The sequence below is a fragment of the Armigeres subalbatus genome, chromosome 1, assembly GCF_024139115.2.
Source record: "Armigeres subalbatus isolate Guangzhou_Male chromosome 1, GZ_Asu_2, whole genome shotgun sequence".
Taxonomy (NCBI): Eukaryota; Metazoa; Arthropoda; class Insecta; order Diptera; family Culicidae; genus Armigeres; species Armigeres subalbatus.
Window position 1 is genome coordinate 107575890 of NC_085139.1, and position 18619 is coordinate 107594508.

The 18619-nt window shown below is 42.8% G+C and overlaps 1 protein-coding gene across 1 annotated transcript in view; it reads right to left on the minus strand.

Moving 5' to 3' along the window:
* The window catches only part of LOC134204546 (calcineurin subunit B type 2), a 35160-nt gene extending 20611 nt beyond the window's left edge, over positions 1–14549 (minus strand). Inside the window, exons 1-3 of the mRNA XM_062679360.1 lie at positions 14342–14549; positions 14059–14098; positions 2005–2303 (exon numbers count right to left, since the gene is read on the minus strand). Coding sequence (XP_062535344.1) covers positions 2005–2303; positions 14059–14098; positions 14342–14344 — 342 coding nt within the window. The 5' untranslated portion in view covers positions 14345–14549. The remainder of the gene's footprint in view (positions 1–2004; positions 2304–14058; positions 14099–14341) is intronic.
* Positions 14550–18619: the final 4070 nt, after the last annotated feature.

An 18619-nucleotide genomic window follows, 5' to 3' on the forward strand; every position in this document is an offset into this window, starting at 1 on the left:
AAATAGAACCGAATAAAAGGGCGGCCCATCAAAAAATTTGAAAAAGTGTTTTTTGAGCCACCCTAATAATTAGGGACTATTTTGTATGAAATTTGGGACCACTCTATTCTCATGAGTGAGTAAGAAACTTGCAATCGTCTAAGATTCGTACCACAAAATTCCAAAGTAGCAAAATTTGTTAATATTTCGGGTGCCCGGAATTGTTATTCTATGTGATGCAGTATCAAATATTCCCAAACAGCCACTCCTTGTTTTTTATTAAACGTTTCAACTTCATTAGATCTTAAGTGCTACGGTTGGGCAGTTCAGGTGAATTGATCAAATTTAACACGTTCAACTTTTCGCAAGATAGGTAATTGAAATCAACTGAATTGTTGATTCACTTGCCCATTTATTATTAGGTATAATCAGGGAATCAATATTCGAGCAACGCCTAACAATATACCTTTTGCAACCCCGTGGCAAGAGATGCTTCTCAGCGTAGCGAACATCTTCATGAATATGTTCAGCATACCTTTTGAAAAGTTCTTCTTCCGAATCGTGCGTTTACAAGCAACTAGATTTTATTTAAAATATTGTTGATTACACATTTTCAATTTGTTCAAAAATAATACCAGCTATTATGGGCATGTAAATATAATCCTATAAGACATCTTTCTGCACACCATTTATTTCATTTCAATTTCACTAATGAATGTTGTTCGATTTGCATCCCCGCCCCGGACCATTTCAACTGTGAAGCTCACCACAGTATAAACAATAATATCTTTTGTTTGATTCGGAGCGGGAGAACAAGTTACGAAATATGATTTCTTGTAGCGTTTGATTTCACCTATCGATTCACTCCAATTCGTAAGTTTATTATATTTTATCATCAAATAACATAATTTCCATGAAAACAATTTTCAGATTTAACCAAAACAAATAGTAAACAAAACACATGATGTTTATTTTCGTACAACAACAACGGACGGTAATGAGCTACCGTCCGTGGACATGGTGGCTATTGTCAAACCCCTTGTGATAGTATAGGACGCCAGGGGGGTGACCTTTTGTCATCAACAGAGTTTGTTACTGACAAACGCGCCTTGCAACAAGCCTTTGTCAAAACCTGAACACAATATGACAAGAATCATTTCCCTCGCATGCTCTGATATTTCCAAGAATACAAGATTATTATTGTAATTAGCGTTAGATTCTCGAATATTTCCATGAAAGTTAAAACTACGATAGCATAAAACCGAAATTTGCTCTAGAGAGAATGCAAAATAACGGAATGAAAAGTTAGCAACAAAATTGTCTTCTTTTTTGTCGTGGACAAAATTTTTCGGATCTTTGTCATTATTATCTCCGACAAAAACAAAGCTTTGTCGTCGGTTCCCTTTTGTCGTTTGTTTCGTATGCGCATCGACGAAAAATTGATTCCCTGGGTATAATTTTACTAGCGCGTGTGTCAACCTAAAAGTCAATATTATTTACATTGATTTGCTAATATGTGACGAAAACAGAACTCATGCCAACAATGTAGCAATTATCCTACATGGACTACCAGCTCACACAAAAAAATGAGAAAAATGCAGGTAGCTGTTACAAATAACCACCTTGCCATAAAATGAAAACAAGGAAAACAAACAACAAACACTAGCCGCACTATTATATTTATAGAATCGCACAGATTCTTTCTCATATGTACCGGCTCACATCACGTGAACCTGATTCCTGAGTAAACGAAAAATCCAAACGTACGCTACACCGCCTTCAGCATAGAGCTCCGCCATGTGTGTGATTTGCATAGTGGTACGACCATTACTCAGTCATTACGACTCTGACTGTACCAGCAGCCCCACCAAACAGTGTGTAGCATCTGTCGCGGTCGTCGTCGTCGTCGTCGCGGTTTAACTAATTTTAGCTCACCCATCGAGTCTAAGGCATTTGATGATACAAAGCGGTCTCGTTACACGACCTCTCGGGCCCACTCCCCCCAATCAATATGCGACTACTGACCTGAAACAATTCCCCGTTGGAGATGAATCCATCGTTATCCATGTCGTATATTCGGAAGGCAAATTTCAACTTCGACAGCTTGTCGCCCTTGACACTGAACTGCGAGACGCCCTGGATGAACTCCTTGAAGTCCACCTCGCCGTTTCCGTCCGCGTCGAAGATGTCTATGACGCGTTGCACCAGCGGGTTCTGCTGCAGCTCTGGCAGGGACATGAACTCGTCGATGCTGAGCGCTCCCGAATTGTCCAGGTCGAGCTTCTTGAAGCGCTTGCCCAAACGACGAATTTCATCGGCATCGACTGAAAAAGAAAGAGGCAAAGAATGAGGGAGTTTTTAATATTTTTTAATCACATAATTGTACATAATTGTACTAGAAAATTTTATTGTAGTTTAACCCCCAATGTATTATTAAATATTAACGTCAAATGTTGAACGGCTAATTTTTTCGCCTATTGTTGAACGCACGTGCATTTCTTATGCGAGTTCAACAATAGGCGACAAAATTTGCCGTTCAACATTTGGCGGTTTCCCCTAGTTGATTTTTGTTTTGTCTGTATGTCGATTTTTTCGGAACCTTCACGTTTTTCGTGTAAAAACAGCAGAACTATCACAGAAGGGTAAATATGAGGATGCTACCAAATATCCAACATGGCATCATGATTAGATAATTGCCTTGTTGGCAAGGAAGTTATCGATCATCTAGTAATCTGCCTCCGATCATTTAGTAGTTTGTCAATAACTCATTCCAGAGGCTGAATTTCAAAATGTTGTATGGGGGACTTCTAGTGCAAAGGTTTATCTACAGCTCTGCCTAACAGTTGGTTGTTTGAATTTCACTAATAACGGAGCTATAGCGCTAGTAGCAGTAACTTTGACTAAATGATTGCATATTTCGTTATCATTTAGTATAAGTATAGCAACTAGCACCGTAGCTTCTTTAATAGTAGAATTCGAATATCGACCTGTTACGGAGTGTTGTAGAAAAACCTTCGAACTAAAAGTCCACTATACAATATATTTTGAAATTAGGCCTCTGGAATAAGTTATTGACAAACTACTAAATGATCGAAGGCAGATTACTAAATGATCGATAACATCCTTGCTTGTTGGGCGAAAACAAAATACAAAATAGCCGGTAAATTATGGTGGGGAATTTACTTTAAAAGAGAAGCCATTTACCAATTCCGGCCTCTTTGTAAATCAGGCGTCCGTGTGCTAAGATGTTCTAATTGAAGTCAAGTTGTGACCCCTTCCGGAGCTTTGAGGAATAAGTGTTTAGGTAAATTCAATATCTGCACTGGTGAACTTGAAGTTAATTGCTTTGTGTCGATCACAACTTGTATAGTGAGCTTGACTTCGGTAGAATACCATGGACGCCATTCTGTAAGCAATACCATGCTGTAACATCCGTCATCGAAAGCATTTGTTCATTACTGAACGTTTCACTGTTTTGTTGAAACGTTGAATGTGAAAATGTCGCTAACAGGTGACCAATTCATTCTCAATACAGATTCAAACCATTCATTCTTCTGCACACATATAGTCTTCACTGTATCTGGTGACTCTTCACCCATTTGTGCTGCAATCGTTGTATCGCTAGATATAAGAAATGCCCGATTTCGAATCCACCTGCTGCGTGAATATCTTTCACATCCTTTCCAATCTTCACTGCCTCGGCTACTGTCCTGAAGCTGTCTAGATAATCGTCCACGTAGTGACGATGGACGATGGCAGCTGCCGTTCAAGGATATTTCACTTCGAAATCTTTAGCGTTTATATTCTTAATAAATTGGGCGCTGCTGGGTGAACAGGAAGCTCCAAAGATTGCCACGTTCACGACGTAAATTACTGGATTTTGATGTGGATGATTCCCATTTGCTTCATCCGGAACTCCCACTCTTCAGACATCTTCTTCTTCTAATTAGCTTTTACTTCAGCAACTCGCTTGGCTTCAATCATCAAGCTCTTTCTCCGCTACTAACTCTTCTCTCTAATCCGCTGGCGCTCTTCCACAGCCTTCAGTTCCGCCTCCAGTCGTATCTGGGCGCTTGACGTGGTGCTTCGTTCACTGGTCACTTTCTTAGACTTTCGGCTGCCTGCAGACAATTTTGATCCAGATTTTTGGCCGCTACAACTAATGTCTCCGATTTGACACTCCCGGCGTTTTGGGTTTCGCACCCTTTTTACTCACCTCCATTATGTGGTAATACAATGGTTACGCCCTTTTTGTAAGTTATACTTGCATCGTCATCTATTCCGTGTGTGCTAAGTTTATCTCCACTTGATTCCGAATTCCCGGTGACTTATCCGTTCCACTGCATCCTGGGTCTGCTCATCATGTTATGGGCCCAGTAGTCTGGTCGCCGCGGAGTTTGGGGGCGAAAAAGTTTTGGCTGCTCTAGCTGGCCATTTTGGTATTCTGCCGCGTGTGCGAAGAGTGGAAGAAAATTCGCGAAGGTCCTCTGGGCGTATGTATTGGTGAGCACGGAACGTTTTATTTTTCAATGCCAATCAGTGCCGATCGGGTGTAAGAAAGTCTGAGAGACTAGCACTAGAGCGTCCATAAAAACAAAAACTTTTGTTGTAAACTTTATTTTATTGTTCGCGTTCGTGCCGACTAGTGGAAAGTAGCGGACATTGGTCGATTCCAGGTTCTCTGTCCAAAAGTTAAACGGGCAAAAATGGGAGACCTGGAAAGTGCGCGTAGAAATGCTGCTTTGTCGGGAAGATTTGGAAGTGGTAGAAGAAGACGTGCCTGATGAAGAAGATCAAGACGATCAACGGAAGAAAGATGACCGTTAGGCTAAAGCCACCATAGTGCTATTGATAGAGGACAGCCAGCTTCCGCTGGTGAAGAACAGTGTTTTTACTCGCGACGAGTCGATCATTGTGCGTTTCTCTTCTTAAGAAGTTGCGCTCTGTTAATCTCACGGAACGTAGTAATCTCGAAAGGCATTTGAGTTGTTTGATCGGCTTGATGCCGCCGGCACAGAACTCGATAAGGATACAAAGATTTGCATGCTGTTGCAAAGCTTACCGCCGACATACGATGGCATAGTGTCCGCAGATAGTCGCTCAGATGACGATATCTCCATGAAGGTGGTGAAATCCAAACTAATGGATGAGTACCTCCAGCGTTTGCAAAGAGAAAGTCCCTTTATGAAGTCAGAGAAAACGATGCGGTCATCCATACGTAAGGATGGAAGAAAGGAAACAATAATTTGCCATTTCTACAAAATTCCGGGCCACTTGCGCAGGAACTGCAGAAAGTTAACTGCGTCGCAGATGGTGGAGAGTTCCAAGAAGGAAGTAGCGAAGGCGAAGACCGTCCAAGGTGGCGGAAGAGAGGTAGCTTTTACGTTGGGGAATGAAACTGCATCCGCAGCTTGGGTCATCGACAGTGGTGCGAGTGCCCATATGAACGGTGGCAAGTTGTTCTTCTATAAGCTGCAAGAATTAACTGGAGGTTGGATTACTATGCCGAATGGTGACAAAACCTAGATTCATGGTGAAGGGGTGTACTCAATGATGTTGATGATAACGGTGAAAGTGTGAAAATCGCAATGTCCGAATATGTGCCGGAACTCGCGACGAGTTTAATTTCCGTGGGGCGCTTAGCAGCGAAGAATCTTAAAGTGCTGTTCGAAGACGATTTAGGCAAAATTTGTGATGAAAAGGGGACCATCGTGGCGACAAAAGTTTGCGTCGGCGGATCCCAAGTAACATTTTGAGTTTTATCATACTCTGTTAGCAGTTTTGGACCCAAGTAACAATTTCAAGACTTCATAGATTTATTTAAGTTTTTTAACGGCTTTATCGCTGCTTTGATCAATACCGCGAGATTAGCCTTATTGGAAGACTTGTAGCTATCTTCCAAATCATAATAAAACGTTCAATAAAACCACAAATGTCAAATGCTTTATTAGCTTATTAGGGGCCTAATGATTATCTTGAGGACTCTAATAAAACCAATTTTGAAAACTGTCATAAAGCCGAATATATTGGTCTAAGACTTGTCTTACGCATAGGTAGGAAGAGGTGCCGGTGGATGTTAAGATGGACGGCCCCACTCTGACCAAAGTCATTAACTCGGTGATGACTAACCACGGTGAGGATGGAGTCCAGACGATGTAAGTGATAACGGACGTTTCGGACGTAATCATGTCCTTCCTGGACAACCGAGTAAATTATAGTAAGGACTTGAAACAGGCCGTACTGACCCTCTGCGCTCTAGTCGTGGAGGCGAAGTCGGAGTGGAAGTCCTTGCTGGAAGCCAGTAAGGAGGCGGAGCACAAGATCCGTCTTCTTACTGAGGAAAAGGAATTGGCGGTTAGCCAAGCAAAGAAGGCCTCGAAGGAGGCCGAATCGAAGATTCGGCTTCTTGCAGAAGGGAAGCAGCTGGCGGAGAGCCAGACTGCAGAACTTAAATGGCGTATGGCTAACAGCGGAGCAACTCCTAAGCTAAGTAGGTTCACGCAGGAGGCGGACCTGAAAGTAGCTAATAAAGCCTCGGCACGGACCGTAGAAAAGGTCCGAGTGGAGACCGAGAGGAAAATGGTACCTCCACCTAGGAAGATACCAGAGGACCGCCGGGAGGAAGATCTACCATGGACAGAGGTAGTGAATCCTAAAAAGGCGAAAAGAAGCCGTCAGCAGGTCGCAAGGAGTGCGACCAAGGGAAAGGAACCAGTCACCGCCAAGAAGGGTAGAGCCCGTGAGAAAAAGGGTGCGCCTTCTAGTGGCAGTGGCAAGCGGAAGGACAGAGGTGAAGCGATCATTGTAAAAGCTACGCCGAAGTCCTAAAGACTATGAGAGGCACCGAGAAGCTCTCTAGTCTAGGAGGGGATGTCAACTGCATCCGAAGAACGCGCAAAGGCGAGATGATTCTCGCCTTGAAGCGGGATGCTACTCGGAAGAGTTCCGCGTATAAAAAGTTGACGGAAGAGGTCCTGGGTGACAGGGTCCAGGTTAGAGCCCTGTGCCCAGTCCTGAACATCCAGTGCAAGGGCATGGATGAAATAACCGAAGCCGGAGACCTGGTAGACGCACTGAAGGATCAGTGTAATGTCGAGATCCAGGAATCCGCGATTCGGCTACGCAAAGGCTTTGCGGGAATGCAGGTTGCCTCATTCCAAGTACCTATGGCTGAGGCCAAGAAGGTGCTGGATAAGGTAAAACTGAAGGTGGGTTGGTCGGTGTGCTCGCTGAGCACAAGCCAACCCAATCAGGCCTGCTACAGGTGCCTTGGCCACGGTCATAAGTCCTATGACTGTAAGGGACCTGACCGTAGTAAGCTGTGCCGTAGGTGCGGAGCCGAAAACCACCAGGCTCGCACCTGCCAGGCTGCACCGAGATGCCTGATCTGTCCTACGGGGGCAGACAACAGGCATCTCTCCGGTGCGCAGGCCTGTCCGGCCTCTAGAAGGGTCCAGACATGCAAGTAACACAGCTAAACTTGAACCACTGCGAGGCGGGCCAGCTGCTGCTACAACAGTCGATTATCGAGTGTAAAGCTGATGTTGCCTTGCTGTCTGACCCATACCGCATCCGTGCTGGAAACGGCAGCTGGCTTGCGGACAAGTCCGGTATGGTGGGAATCTGGACTTGTGGGCGATACCCCATCCAGAAGATAATATCTTCTCCCGACGATGAGGGTTTCGTCATAGCAAAGGTAAACGGTGTTTACTTTTGTAGCTGCTACTGTCCTCCTAGATGGAGTATAGAGCAGTACACTAGGGTAGTTGATATTCTTGCGGCGAAACTAACTGGCCTTAACTAACTAACGCTAGATGTTATATCCTGCTAGAGTCACTAGCGGTATTGAACGTAGTTCTGCTGAACGAAGGTCAAGTGCCAACGTTCAGAGGACCGAGCGGTGATTCATGTATCGACGTCACCTTCTGCAGCGCAGGATGGACTGAAGAACCAGGATGGATGGTCCACGAGGGTCATACTTCTAGCGACCACCAGGAAGTACGTTTTACGGTCGAGTATACCCGGAGAACTACGACGAGAAGAGGTGGTGCAACGGATCCCGGATGGCGATGGCTTCACAGTTCAATCAAGAGCTGTTGGTGGAGGCGCTGCGCTGGGAGAGTAGGACTACAGGACTGAGCGGTAACGACCTGACGGAAGTACTTACACGTGCCTGCGACGTGGCGATGCCAAGGAAGACCCAGCCCCCAGGAAATCGACAACCAGTGTACTGGTGGTCTGACACGATTGCAGATCTTCGTAGAACCTGTCTTAAAGCTAAAAGAAGGTTGCGACGTGCTAGAACAGACGCTGAGCGACTCGATAGACGGGGGGTATTCCGGACAGCGAGCAGAGCTCTGAACTACGAGAGTAAATGTAGCAAGCGAGCCTGCTTCGAACAGCTGTGCAGGATGGCGAATGACATCCCGTGGGGTAATGCATACAGGATAGTGATGTCTAGGACCAATAGCACACCTCCTGAAAGATCCCCAGAGATGTTAGCCAGTATAGTAGAGGGATTGTTTCCGACACATGAACCATCGGACTGGCCCGCTACACCATACGAGTCAGTTGACGTGGTACCGCTAGTGACTAACGAAGAGCTTATCGTAGCCGCAAGAAAACTTAAGCTCAATAAGGCGCCAGGCCCGGATGGTATTCCAAACCTGGCCCTTAAACACGCCATTCTTGCCAATCCAGATATGTTCAGGAGCTGCCTCCAGAGATGCATGGACGAAGGAAACTTCCCAGATCGATGGAAACGGCAGAAATTGGTGCTATTACCGAAGCCTGGCAAACAGCCGGGGGATCCTTCGGCATACAGACCAATTTGTCTACTCGACACAGCTGGAAAGCTGCTAGAGAGGGTCATTCTGAATAGATTGTCGGCTTATACAGAATGTGCTGGTGGCTTATCCAGCAACCAGCAGCAGCAACCAGTTCTACCATCGAAGCAATTCGAGCGGTAACGGATACGGCCAAGATAGCGAGAGGTTTAAACAGAAGAGGTATTAGGTACTGCGCGTTGATTACACTTGATGTAAAAAACGCGTTCAACAATGCTAGCTGGGCAGCAATTGCTGACTCCCTGCACCGATTGAGAGTTCCGGATTACCTGTGCAGGATACTGAAAAGCTATTTTCAGAATAGGGTGCTGTTATACGACACTGATGCTGGTCAAAAGTCGATCGTAGTGTCCGCGGGTGTTCCACAGGGATCGATCCTCGGACCGGTTCTGTGGAATATTATGTACGACGGAGTATTGCGCTTAAGTCTCCCGGCCGGAGTGAAGATAGAAGGCTTCGCGGATGACGTAATGCTAGAAGTAGCAGGTGACACTCTCGACGAAGTTAGATTGAAGGCCTCATACGCGATTGGCAGAGTGGAGGAATGGCTCAACTCGAGACGGTTATCCCTTGCACACCACAAGACGGAAGTCGTGGTAGTGTAGAACCGTCATGGGTTGCAACAGGCGAGGATAAGAGTAGGGACCTGGACAGTTAACTCCGTGAGGTCTCTCAAGCATCTGGGCGTGATGATCGATGATAAGCTCAATTTTCCGAGCCACGTCGATTATGCATGTCTGCGGGCTTCATTGGCGATAAAATCTTTATCACGAATGATGTCCAACAGATCGGCGGTGCATAGTCAAGTAAGTAGGCTGATAGCTGGCGTAGCATTGTCTATCATCCGTTATGGCGTGCCGGCATGGGCCGTAGCACTAAAAGCGGAGTACAATGTAAAGAAATTGATCAGAGTACACCGGCTGATGTGTTTACGTGTCGCGAGCGCATATCGCACCATATCATATGAGGCGGTGTGCGTTATAGCTGGAATGATGCCGATCGACATACTCTTAGAGGACGTTGTGGAGTGCTACAACGAAAGTGTCCAACTGGGTTGATAGGAAGCATGGTCAAGTCTATTTCCACCTAACCCAGGTGTTGTCTGAACATGGCTGCCTTAAGAAATTCCTACACAGGTTTGGCTTCGCAGAGTCTGCGGAGTGTCCTGAATGTGTAGGTGAGGTAGAATCGGCAGAGCATGTGATGTTCGCATGCCCGCGATTCGAGGTAGAACGCAATGCCATGCTACTTATTAGTGGGATGGATACAACCCCGGACAACCTCGTCGAGAGGATGTGCCGGAAGGAAGCTATATGGAATGCGGTGAACACAGCATCTCAACAGATTATGTCTAAACTGCAGCGGTGGTGGCGTCTTGGACAAAACCAACGAGTGCAGTAAGGGCACCTGTGATGCAGTGAACACTTTGCTCACCCCGACAACCAACATGTCGCGGGTGGGCTGCGGGGACCTCAGTATGTAGATATAGAGGTCATTGCGGTTCACGCGCGGTGGTTGTTGTCGGCGTGCTCGTCTCCAACGTGAGATTATGATACGGACCGTTAGGTTACTATCATAGCTTGCGATCGACGGGTGGTGAGGTAGCCACCCTTGAAGTCGATGTTGTGTGTATTGACGTCAAGTGCGTTATCATAGGCGTGAGCGTTCTCAATAGCCCCCCCCCCCCCTGATGTATTGCTTAATTGCGGGCCGATGGTACTGGCGAAAGGGTTTTGGTTTTAGTGGGTCGGGTAAGAGTTACATGACATACCCATCCCCACACTACCTGAGTACCTCCTCAGGTGTCTGGTTGCAGATTTCCGTTTACCCTTGCTCAAGAAAAAAAAAAAAAAAAAAGGTACGAGACGACGTGGAGCGCAGCGAGCGAGATGGGCAGACCAGGTGCAGAACGACTTGGCGAGCGTGGGGCGTATTCGAGGATGGAGAGATGCGGCCTCGAACCGTGTATTGTGGCGTCAAATTGTTGATTCAGTGTTATCTGTTTAGATGTAGACTAAATAAATAATAAATAATTGATGCTCTGCTGCGGCCTGATCGCTGATGCTTTCTAGATCGTTGAAATTTGACGTTCGTTGATTCAATGTTTAAAGATCTTCATCGCTCACCAATGGGAGACAGCTGAGCGAGGCAAATCACTTGGTAATGAGTTTAGTTACCATACGCTGTTAGAAAAAATCTTTTCAGACATTAGGAAAATTAAGTCCGCAATGAGAATTGAACTCTGATACATTGCATGGGAGGCTCTGATACTTTCTCTCCTCCATCCCAGCAACTTGAAGCCAGAGTGAATAAAGTAGAACACCTGATTTGTTTTGATTTTATTCTAGTAGAGAAAGCCAAGATGAATACACAGCTAGGTGTTTCAATGTGCTCAATTTATGGACGAGAAGAAGGCGGGGGTGAAAAATTCATTTTCGGTGCAAAACATAAACAAACCGGCTGGCTCTCCCATACTAAAATCCAAGATGGCTGAATCATGAATTTGGCAGATTGGAACACCTAGCTGTGTATTCATCTTGGAGAAAGCATAGTCGTAGCTGGAAACCATACCGAGTTTTGTTTGGCGAACTCTGTTGCTCGTTGTTTACGCAGCAACGATCGCTCATAATCGTTGTTTGGTATCCATCTGAGCAAGGCTGTTCACTCACTGGCATAGGATGCTATGATTGAATTAGATCAATGCTCGTCCGCTTCAATCATGCTATGCTGGTTTGAACAATCAATATTTGAGGCATTATAGCTTTTTTTGTGGTCGTTCCAGCAACCTACCTTTTTCAGCAGTTTTTCGGCATACTTCGGATTATACTTTAACGTAATGATCTGAAACCTCTATGAGTAAAAATGCAAAAATATACGTTTTCCCATACTAATTTTCATACAAACTTCAAACGCGATGCGGAAAGCTAGAAAGCAACCGATCGGGCCCAAATTTTGCAGACCGCGAATGGTTTCGAAAAACCACTGATTTGAAAAAATGACCATGATGCCCCACTCTAGTGTCTACGTTAATGCATACAATGCAAAATCTACCAGAAGCTTCTAAATCTACAAGACACTGTACTGCCGGACGACTCGTAATTGTCACATGGGCAATTATGCATCCACCGGCAGTGTAGCACTTAGGGCAAGTATATATTTAGTCAAATAAATGGACGTTTCAGCAATATTAGGCACCATCGCATGGAGCAAGATGAATCCTAGATCCTTCCGTAACAAGCATTTCCAAATGTGTTTACCCAGATGGTCTTAGAAATCTCCTGAACTACATAAACCCAAAAGATTACTCTGTCTTGTCTAGTCTTGAGTATGAGGCCACACATATTGTGCTATATCTATTAATGACCTAACGGCAATTGCCGTAGATTTCCCTAAGCCAAAAAACACTCCAGCAAAGCTCGAGAGTAAACCGATAACTAATTTTGTTGTTTCTAAATCGCCTGATTCTGCCTAAAATGATAACTCAGGTTGATATCCTTTTGATCGTTTTAACGTTGAAAAGATCAACATCTATAGCAGAAAAATCTTACTGTGCCATCGAATAGAAAACTATTTCTGCTGTCGGTGAGAGCAAATTTCAAACCGATTTGGATGTTGGTTTGCGATAACAAAATAAGTATTGAATTTAATAAGAGTTCATATAATTTGAAAATCAACAGCAAACTGAAATCAAACTAAGTAATCAAACATGAAGATTAAAATTTGAAAACAAAATCGTTTTTTGCTGATGGTGATATCGAAATATGTTTTTTGTTTGCTCTCATTATGATCTCAGATTTGGCTCAGGTATTTAAGGACATCGATGTGAATATTACAATATGTGTTCATGTATTTTCATTGTCCGAAAATATAGTTTTTCAATACATATTGCAATGATAAAGACTCAACACGGATAATATTTCCCCACTCTGTATGTTCAAATATGGTAATTGATGCGTTTCGAATATTTATGGTGTATTGTTCGTTTCAGAAAAGATATCATATTATTCACTTCACAAGTCCATTGAATTAAATTGAAAATAAAGTACCAAAGCTTTTCTGATATAGAAGAAACCGCTAACTCGTATCTCTTTCTATGCACGTTTGGTTTTATTTGAACCAATGAGACACACAGGTCTGCAACAGTGTAAACATTGCCTCCTAATACAAAGTTATACAAAAAAGAGAAAAAACGTAACATAATAGGGGAAGTTGAGGTGAATGTGCTGAATGGACAGAAATACTGGTTGCCTTTGACATGCTTGGTTCAAATCAATTTCAAGCTTTTACAAATGTATCAAATATCACCAGTTTTTTTAAATATATTTTGTGATTTTTTCAGATCAACTCATTGTTTCATAGGAAATTAAGGCTTCAATCCACAAAAGAAACAAACTTCATAAATACACCATATTGCTTACAAAGTTCAGATTGCTGTTCTCTAATTTGAAATTTCAAACTAAAATACACAAACTTAACAAATACATAGTGTAGAAATGGAATTGAAAAACAAAAAGAACAATTTCTTCAATTGAAGAAAGTTTTGTTCAAATAATGATTATCATTAAAGTTATTATAATTTAAATGGGCGATACTCCCCTTATTTACAAATGAGTAGATTGTGTAATAAATTGTTATTCTCTTTTTTTTCGAAACTTTTGCCAAACAGCCCCGGTAAACCCTACGAACATAGAATTACGATCGCGCGTCGACCGAATGCTGCGCAGAAAAATAGTATCCGTCCATGCCAACCATGCAATGCAGTATACAGTCGGAAATTAAGAATTCAAGATAAGAAAAACAAACGTTCTCTTTCATCAATGGTTGGCAATATTTGTCACACTCTGCCATCGATAACACTGATAGGGTATAACACTATTTTCGTTTTCCCCTAGTTGCATAGACTTTCTCTATGACGATGGGATTTTCATTCACTCTCATCCACAGAGAGGAAAAACGACTAGAGAAAATCGATATTTTTGACAATCCGATGCACTAAATTGAAGAGATCTGCTCCGATGTCTGCAAAATTGCAGAAGATTTGTGGTATCGATCCGTCGAGTGCACCGTGTGGATTATCATCGCACAAATCTCGACTCGCTAAGCCTAATCCTCCTACTAATGACCTTCGACGGGGTGGCCATGGTGCCGTGATAGCAGCATGATTGTGTGCCAGGTTCCATTCGAGTCGAGCCCCCTTTTTAACCCGACCATGATTTACCGATGCTATACTTACAGTTTGAGCATAATTCCATGGGCAAGGATGTTTCATTTCCCTGAAAATCGATGGAGAAAACTGATGTGAATCGATTGTTTCGCCATGCATCGAACGCCCGAATATAGGACAATAGACGACTGCTGTCGAGTATTGACCTAGTACGTGAGCTGTTGAAGGCCCGTAGACCGACATTCTGCCCGATGACATACTAATTAGGCGAGGAGACAGTGCAGAAAATCTGCTATGTTCATATCTGAACAAAAGTAGATTTTGCACGGAATCCTCACAGCATTTGTCTTACCATTTTGAGGCTATAAGTTGTCTAACTCTGAATTAACACCCGAGAACACACCTCTTGGACTATCTATATTATTTGACTGATGGGCCAAGATCTGAAAATATATATAATTCCCTTCTTTTCACTCTGTCAATCGACGATTACCAATACAACTGTTTGAGTTGACTGAAAACCTAAAATTTGAGCTACTCTCGTCCCTGCTTTACTCTGCCGCTGCTGTCTGCTACTTTGCTTGTTGAGAACATCATTCTACGGTCGAGCGATGGGTAGTCGAGTCTGGTATGCTGCGATGCGAGCTTGCGCAGTCACATCGCGATAGGAAACGAGCCGCCGTAGATGTTTTTTGGTTGAGGGGAATGCATGACGCAGTGAAAAAAGATGTGAACATTTTGAATTTGACGTTGCTCACGTCTGCCTCTGGAGAGTGCACGTTCTATTGAAGTATTCAACTGTAAACCACTGATTACTTACATTGCTTGATAGTGCTTCTGTACAGTAAACAGAAAAAAACATGTTTCCAAATGAACAAATCAATATTTAATTTACGAAAAAGAATTCACCTACCATCTAGTACAGTACACAAAGGTTAGCTTTCGTTCGAGACTTAAATAAAATGTTTGATGATTGATTTGTCCACCTGGATTGGGTATACGGACACACATTGTAAAACAATTTTTTGGCTCTAACTATCGTTCGATTGCAATTAATTAAGATAGTGATGCATCGAAATCCGTACACTTAAGCACCGAATTTCAAATCAAAAGATCAAAATCCGTGCAGCCATTTTTTGAACAAATATTTAAATTCAAGCAGTCTATTACTGTAAATAGTTAAAGACGCACCTTGAGAAGCGATCACTTTAATTTAGATTCTGCTTAGCTTACTTTATTGATCGCAATTTGCAATTAAAACACAGTTACTTTTGGAGCAGTTATTTTCTACGCGCAAACAAATGGCGCCAGAAACTCCGCGTTTGGTGGATTGCGTTTGTTTTTGATTTGTGTTGTTTTAATTTCAAAGCCTACTTTCCATCTCAATGACACAAGAGCTTACTGTCAAGTATATATGAACAGGATGAGATAACTAAATTAATGATTTCGTGTGTGTTACTTCTACGTGAAGTTAAACGATTTACAATGATATGGAAATGCTAATATCATCTTCCAAACTTGGACGTACATGTTCATGATAGAATTAGAGGCGAAAGTATAGAATTGATAGTTCCGTTAGGCTACAAAGCAAGACCATGCTGAGGGTGGCTGGGTTCGATTCCCGGTGCCGGTCTAGGCAATTTTCGGATTGGAAATTGTCTCGACTTCCGTGGGCATAAAAGTATCATCGTGTTAGCCTCATGATATACGAATGCAAAAATGGTAACCTGGCTTAGAAACCTCGCAGTTAATAACTGTGGAAGTGCTTAATGAACACTAAGCTGCGAGGCGGCTCTGTCCCAGTGTGGGGATGTAAAGCCAATAAGAAGAAGAAGAAGAAGTTCCGTTAGGATACGGCAGGCATGAAGAATGTTTTCAAAGAAGTCGATTTGAAAGCGAGCGAAGGGCAATATTTGTGATGGTACATATCACACGACCTCCCTTCTGTCAAGCTCCCGTATGAAGGGGGAGGGAAGAATATCAGTGTGGAAGCTGATATATCTCCACTGGCCGGGACGGGTTTCGGAGCTGTACGGATTTCGGTAATTTGTACAAAGCGCAAATAAAATATATTTAGCATACATCGATAGAACATACACTAACAAGGACGTTTGTTTAGAGTACGTACCATCGATCGCGGATAGGTTTTATCAATTTCTCGGTCTACCTCCATTTGAAAACCACCTGGTTTTTCTTCGATTTTTTTCGTGGAATCCATTGTTTGGACAAATCGAAAGACTGAAAATGTCCAAAATAAATCACGTAAGTGACACATATGTATGTAACATACATAAATTTCGTTACCTTAGTATGAGTAATGATTTTGAAAAATGTTAAACATCATTCATAATAAAGTATGTTTCTACAGAAAACGATGGTTGATGGTGGTTACTTAGGGTAGATTATTTTTTTACCTGTCCCTTTATCGATATTATGAAACAAATACTTTATTATTATTCGTAAGAATCAACTGTATTCTTTTTTCAAACTTTAAGCAATTCTCCGCGAAAATTGAAAGGAATTTGCTTTAAAAATTTAAAACAATTTCGCTTAGAAAAGGAAATGAAATTTCTCATAAAAATTAAAAAGACTTAAAAAATCTGTAAAAGTGCAACGGAAAATTCCTTCAAAACCAAAAAGAATTTTGAATTTCAAAACCATTTCCCGCAAAAAAATGAATGGAATATCCCATGAAACTGAGAAATACCACAAAAAACTTGAGCAAGAGATGAGAAATAATATATGATAATTGGGAAGTGAGAAGCGAGATCTCGAAAAGTGAGTAGTGAGTGGTGAGATGTGTAAGTTAGGGTTTAGCTTACGTAGGAATATAGAACATGCGACTCACCTTTTGGACTCATCCCAGGGGCAATCTAGCTTTCCTAGCCGAGTGGAAATTTCTACGTTGGGAGAAGGGCTTCTCCTTTCTGCCGCCTGCCGTTGTAACCGTGTCACTCCGCACTACCGATCGAACTCGACCCATTCACGCGTTACTTCTTTGGATGGGGAGGTATTCCGACAACGAGGGATCACGAAATTTCACAATTTCACGACAGTTTGGCACTACGGGAGATGTATTGAGGGAATCTTCACTCGCGATTGTTATAGAGGTTTTTGGCACTGCCTCGTGGATCTTCAACCACGCCCTATGGACCAGTCTCTTCCACGATCGCGTGGGGGTTTTTACGTTAGCCGCTACACTCGTCTGATGAAACCCCTGGTTTTGGACAATTCGCGAATAAGAGGGCTCTTCACTTGTAGGGAACGCCGCGTCGGTCACGAAACGGAACGATCTCACCAGTAACTAGGGAGGATACTCGACCACTTTTCCGAGATTTTTAAAAGTTACACGTCTTATCGCACTGACGACTCGAACAGAAGAGACCGAAGTCCGTTCGCTTGATCCACCAGAACCCCCTTTGTAGACCGAGTTTCATTCGTTCGTCGAACATTTTTGGCATTGCGTTTTTTTCGGCAATTTCGTACTGTCGGAGTGGGATGGCGGTGGCGGTGATTCCAAATAACAATTTTTTAACAATAATAACAGTTTCCTCCTCCTAACGAATGAATTTTATAATAGGTTTTAGATAATTTTAAGTTTGTTATTATGGGACATTTGTTGAAATGTAACAGATGTAAAACAGAATAAAGAAGGGAGAAGAAGGAATGAAAGAAGAATTAAGAAAATAGGAAGAAAGAAGAATAACGTAAAAAGAAAGAAGAAAGAGAACAGAAAAAGAAGAATAAACTAGGAAGAATAAAAAAAGAAGTAGGAAGAAGAAAAAAGAAAGAAGATAAACGAAGAAGAATAAATAAGAAAGAAGAAAGAGGGAAGAAGGCGGAAGACGGATGAGAGAAGAAAAAAGAGGAAAGATGGAAGGAGGAAAAAGGAGAAAGGAAAAGGAAATAATGAAGAAGGAAGATGGAAGAGAGAGTAAGGAAGGATGGAGGAGACAGAAGACAGAAGGGAAAGGAAAGAAGGAAAATCAGAAGGGTTATATACAAGATACGACCGATACCCGACGTAAAATACGTAAAACAGATTATGAGATAATTTATTTAATTAGGTACCTATGTCACTGGTTTTTGCATGAGCTTAGAGAGTGATTCAAATTTTGACTTTTCCGCTCCCCTATGCTTGAACGATATAATTTACTGTTTTAATGAACATCGTAATTTTTTAACTGAACTGGTTGTAATTTGACTCAGTACTATAGACTTACTATAGAAATCGTCCTGTATGTGAAAAATCGTGACTTACTTACTTATGGATCCTGTACACCTCCGGTAGTGCAAAGGGTCGACTTGAAAGTTCTCCATCCTGAGCGTTGTCCAGCTATCACTTTACCCTGTTGCCAGATTAGATTTCTGTCGACTACTTTTATTTCTTTATTTAGGCTTCGCCGCCATGAGCCTCTGGGTCTGCCTCTGCTGCGATGTCCCGCTGGGTGCCAGTGTAATGCTTGTTTACAGATTTCGTTTCCGCCCCTACGTAGAGTGTGGCCGACCCAGCCCCACTTTCGATCCCGAATTTCTGTTGCTATCGGCCTCTGGTGACGACAATGGAGGTCGTTGTTCGAGATCCAGTTGTGAGGCCACCAGGCCCGAATCATATACCACAGACATCTGT